General features: G+C 43.2%; 1 protein-coding gene across 1 annotated transcript; it reads right to left on the bottom strand.

Annotated features, from left to right (window-relative positions):
* Positions 1 to 2,806: 2,806 nt before the first annotated feature.
* LOC143690145 (ral guanine nucleotide dissociation stimulator-like) lies at positions 2,807 to 4,637 on the bottom strand. Its single transcript, XM_077168113.1, has 3 exons — positions 4,575 to 4,637; positions 4,002 to 4,050; positions 2,807 to 3,253 (listed from the first exon to the last, which is right to left on the bottom strand). The coding sequence occupies exons 1-3, from the start codon at positions 4,578 to 4,580 to the stop codon at positions 3,054 to 3,056; spliced, it is 255 nt and encodes an 84-aa protein (XP_077024228.1). The 5' UTR covers positions 4,581 to 4,637; the 3' UTR covers positions 2,807 to 3,053.
* Between the last annotated feature and the right edge of the window lie 400 nt (positions 4,638 to 5,037).

Here is a 5,037-nt window from a genome sequence, read left to right as displayed (position 1 = left end):
TTCTTTTTGTTTCTGCAAATTGAGATCCAGTTTTCCCCGCACCATTTGTTAAGAGACTTTTTTTTACCAGTTGAGTATTTGTCACTTTGTAAAAAATTCACTGTCCATAAATGTGAGCATTGGTGTCTGAGCACTCAACTCTATTCCATTGGTCTATATGACTGTCCTTGGGCCAGTACATGCTATCCTGATTACTGTGGTTTGCAATATGTTTTAAGATTGGGAAGTATGATTCTTCCAACTTTATTCTTCCTTCTTAAAGCCTTAGCTATTCGGTGCTTTACACTTCCATATTCATTTTATGAGTGGCATTTCTGTTTCTGCAAAAAAGACTCTTGGAATTTTTGCTATTGCATTGAATCTCTAAATGGCTTTGAGTAGTACTGACATCTTAATGATATTTAGTCTTCCAATCCATGAACACAGATTCAACATGATTCCACTGACCTATATGTCTACCCTTGTGCCAGTGCCATCCTGTTTTGATCACTTTTGTAAATAAGTATTTTTGTTTGGTTGGTTGGTTGGCTTTTTTGACAGGGGCAGTCTCTGGGAACCAAACCCAGGTCTCCAGCATGTCAGGCAAGAAATCTGCCCCTGAGCCACCATTGCTGGCCCTGTAATAAGTTTTAAGATTAGGAAATGTGTGTCCTCCAGTTTCATTTTTCTTTTCCAAAATGGCTTTAGATTTCCACATAAATTTGATGTTGGGCTTTTCTATTTATGCAAACAAGATTGTTGGGAATTTTATTGGGATTGTGTTGAATCTGTAAATTGTTTTGGGTAGAGCAGACATCTTAATGACATGTAGTAATCCACTCCATGAACATGGAATGTCCTTCCATTTATTTAGGTCTTTTATTTCTTTTGGCAATGTTTGCAGTTTTCAGTGTACAAGTTCTTTAAATACTCAGATGTACTTATACCAAGATATTTTATTCTTTTAGTTGCTATTGTAAATGGGATTTTTTCCCTCACTTCTTCTTCTGATTGTTCACTGTTTGTGTATAGAAACACTACTAATTTTGGGGTGTTGTCTTATACCCCATCACTTTTCTGAATTCATTTCTGTACTAGGAGCTTTGTGGTGGATTTTTCAGGATTTTCTGTATATAGGAACATATTATCTGCAAATAAGGGAAAGTTTTACTTCTTCCTTTCAAGTTTGGATGACTTATATTTCTTTTTCTTGCCTAATTACTCTGGCAAGAACTTCCAGCACAATGTTGAATAACACTGGTGACAGTGGGCATCCTTGTCTTGTTCCTAATCTTAGTAAACAAGTTTTCAATTGTTCACCATTAAGAAGGGTGTTAGCTGTGTATTTTTTTGCATATACCTTTTATCATGTTGAGGAAGTTTCCTGCTATTCTTAGTGTTCTGAGTGTATTAAGAAAGTAGGCTTCAGCAGACAGAGTTCTTACCTGCCATATCAGAGATCTAGGTTTGATTCCCAGTGCCTGCCCATGCAAAAAAAAAGCTGAGCCTTTTTTGTCAAATGCCTTTTTTGCATTGATTGAGCTGAGCATGTATTTTTTTCTCTTCCATTCTGTCAACTTGGTGTATTACATTAATTGTTTTTCTTATTTGATCATGGTGTATAATTATTTTAATAAGATGTTGGATTCAGTTAGCTAGTTTTTGTTGAGGATTTTTACATCTATATTCATAAAAGATTTTGGTCTGTAGTTTTCTTTTGTTGTGGAGTCTTCTTTTAAAGAAATAAACTTTATTTTTAGAGCAATTTTAGGTTTACAGAAAAACTGAGGAGAAACACAGAGTTCCCCTGGAACCCCTCCTGCTCCACCCAAGCCCCACTCCACAGTTTCCTCTCTTACAAACATCTTGCTTTAGTGTGGTGCATTGATCACATGTGATGAGATGATAGTACTACATTATTATTAACTGAAGTCCATAGTTTACATTTGGGTTCCCTCTTTCTGTTGTATGGTTGTGTGTATGGACAAATGCATAAAGTCCTATTATCAACCCCAACATTACTCTACAGGATAGTTTCACTGCCCTATAGATGCTATGGGTTAACCTAGTCACCCAAGCTTTTTGTGCTATCTTTATCTGGCTTGACCTTGTAAAAAGAGTTAGGGAGTGTCCCTCTTCTTCAGTTTTTTGGAAGAGTTTGAGTAGAATTGTAACCATGTCTTCTTGGAATTCTTTGATAGAATTCCCCTGTAAAACCATCTGTTCCTGAACTCTTCTTTCTTTGGAGGGTTTTGATTAATGATTCAATCTTTTTACTAGTAATTTGTTTGCTAAGATCTTCATGTCTTTCTAAGAATTTGTCCATTCATCCAGGTTATCTAATTTATTGACATACAATATCCATTTGTAGCCCTTTTTATTTCAGTGCAGTTGGTAGTAATATCCCCCTTTTCATTTCTGAGTTTTGTTCTCCTCTCTCTTTTTTCTTTGTTAATTTAGCTAACGTTTTGTCAATTTTGTTACCAACTTCAATTTTGTTGGTTCTATTGTTTTTTAATTCATTAAATTAGGAAAAACTTCCTCAAATAGCCAAGAATTAGACATTTTGGCCTGTATCTGCCTACAATTTCCACAACTGCTAAGGAAATTGCCTTATGATTACATTAAAAGAATGAGCATATAAGGAGGGCAAAGGCATTAGGAATCCCTGTCAACTTCTCTACTTTGATAACTAGGATGCAAAATTGTGAGCTAGCCCTGGCTTTACTCTAATTCAGTGCCCTATACTAGTGGGAAGATGCCCCTATAATGCGGGCTAACATGCCCCTGAAGGTTTTGACAAAAGTGTGAAAACAAAATACCATCATGCACTTCAAAATTCATGTAAAATTACATCTTTCATTTGGGGGGTGGGGGTAGTATAATATCTGGAGGGCAGGTGGGCCTGTCAAGGGGCAGGGTCATACCAGGCAGGAGGGAAGGCTCAGGGCTGGAACTTGCCTGGGGCTGGGAGGCCCAGGGTCACTGGTGGGAGGGAAGTGCCTGCCTGGACTGGCCTATTCTCACTGGGGATGGCTAAGCCACCTGACCAGCTGGAGACAGGCAGGGTGACCCTAAGGCCAACAGGCATCAGGGCCACTTAGGAGCAGCCCCTTGACCACTTGAGCCCCTTCTTCTTCCTGTGAAGAAGGGTGGAGTGGGCTCTCCTTCATTTTCTTCCCCAGGCAGAAGGTCCATTTCATTAGAAGCAAGTGATAATTTTCTGAAGGGCCCATGGCATAGAAGACATTACCATCATCTGGAATTATCAGCCCTGGTGGGGACAGACAGAGGCACAGTCAGCTGCACTTATGGGATTTCCCAAACCACTCCACCCCTTGTGCAGCACACAAAGTCAGACTATCCCAGAGGCACGAGTCCCCCAATTAGCTCTAGAACCACCAGAGTCCTTGAACTCATGCCTGCCCAAGGGCAAAACTCAAGAAGCACTGAACCCAACAAATATTGTAAACAAGTGACTCTGACTGCACCCCTGAGAACCTCAGCCAAGAGCTAACAGAGAGTCCTCCCACCAGCACACCTTATGGCCAAACGCTAGATGCCTTCACTGATAGGGAGGTAGGTGCTATAAGAACCATTATCGAATGCGGATGTCCCTGAGTACTGCATTCTTGGAGAAAAGTTAACTGAGGCCCAAGGCAGGGCAGGCCAAGTACAGGCCTTTGATGGGGGCCAGGGAGTCCTCCATGGCCTGAGGTCCCTCAAGCAAGCACTGACTTCCGCTCTGATTCTCTTTGCTATCTGTATGCTCCAGCCTAGAGAGTGCTTTACTGCTTCTGCCTCTATTGTCTGCCTACTTCTGTGGGAACTCAGGTTTCCTTTTCTGAAAAAACAGTCCCACTTACTCTGCTTGTCTCAACAAAATGCTGATGGAAGATAGAGGAGGATTTAGGAAACAATGTTCTGGGAGTCAGAATTGATTCCCTGGGCTAATGGGTGAGAAGGCATGAGTAGCTCACCAAAAATTAAAATTAAAATAATAATAATAAAGTTACACTTACAGTGTATGGAGAGGCTCTGTGCTTTCACATGGAGTATTTTCCTCTCCCACTGGGGACAAGAAACAGTCAGAGAGCACATGAGTAACTGCTCTATGGGCTCAGACCCCAGGCGGCCTGGCTCTGTGTCACTGCTGGGAATATTGCTTTGGGTCCCTGGAGCCTCCAAAGAGGATCAAGAGGATTTTGTTTTGCCTTGGCATCATAAAACATGGACTTCAATATTTGCTATTGGTGTCCACAGACCCATGATTGTTTGCGATGCACATCTCAGCCCATCCTGGCTAGAGGGTGCCCTGCCTGCAGAGCTCCTGGGGCAAGAAGAGAGGCCTTTGTCTTGGATCTCAATCCCGCAGTCTGCACTAGGGCTCCAGTGCTTGGGCCACATCCAGGGATGACACAGGGAGAGGAGATGCAAGTGGCAGGGGGAGACAATTCAGACCCCGAGGGCCTGAAATGCTGAACACCTCCCTTTTGGAGGTTTTCTTGGGCAGACACCCCAGGTGGCAGGGGCTACAAGGAGAGAGCTGAGGTGGCCCCTCACAGAGAAACTCCTGGACCAGCTCCCTGACTTACCTCCATCTGCTGAAATTATTTGCACCAGTTTGTAGTCCTTTGCTAAGTCCAGATCCAGGTGGTTTGAGGATCACAGCCGGAGCTCTGTCATGGCAGGTGATCTGCATATGTTGGGAGACAGGCCATCAGGACATGGGTTCTGGAGCTGGCTCCCACAAGGGCAGTGGCAGGGGCCTTACTGGAGCTGTCTCAGCAGGCAGCACAGGGCTCAAAGACCCCAGCTGAGTCTGGGTATACAGTGGCCCCACTGCCCTCTGCTGCTCCCCTCATAGACCTCCATGGAAGGAGGGCCCTTTCCAATCATTCCATCCCATTTCCTACAAGAAAGGCATGTCTCCCTTACAGGTCACTGCCCTAGGGCTGAGCCCCTTGCCTCTGATCCTCGGCCCACTCACCTCCTACTGGCTTCCAGAGGTCACCCTATAACAGGGTGTTGGGGACAGATGGCCATCAGGGCCAGCTC

This window comes from Tamandua tetradactyla, chromosome 7, assembly GCF_023851605.1.
Source record: "Tamandua tetradactyla isolate mTamTet1 chromosome 7, mTamTet1.pri, whole genome shotgun sequence".
In the NCBI taxonomy this organism is placed as follows: domain Eukaryota; kingdom Metazoa; phylum Chordata; class Mammalia; order Pilosa; family Myrmecophagidae; genus Tamandua; species Tamandua tetradactyla.
This window is presented reverse-complemented; position numbering and strand designations above follow the sequence as displayed.

What these genes read in the sequence shown, in the direction of transcription:
- LOC143690145 (XM_077168113.1), bottom strand. An exon ending in ACAGAGCCTCTCCATACACT is followed by an intron (nt 3,254 to 4,001) that starts GTAAGTGTAACT and finishes TGTCCCCACCAG; the next exon opens with GGCTGATAATTCCAGATGAT.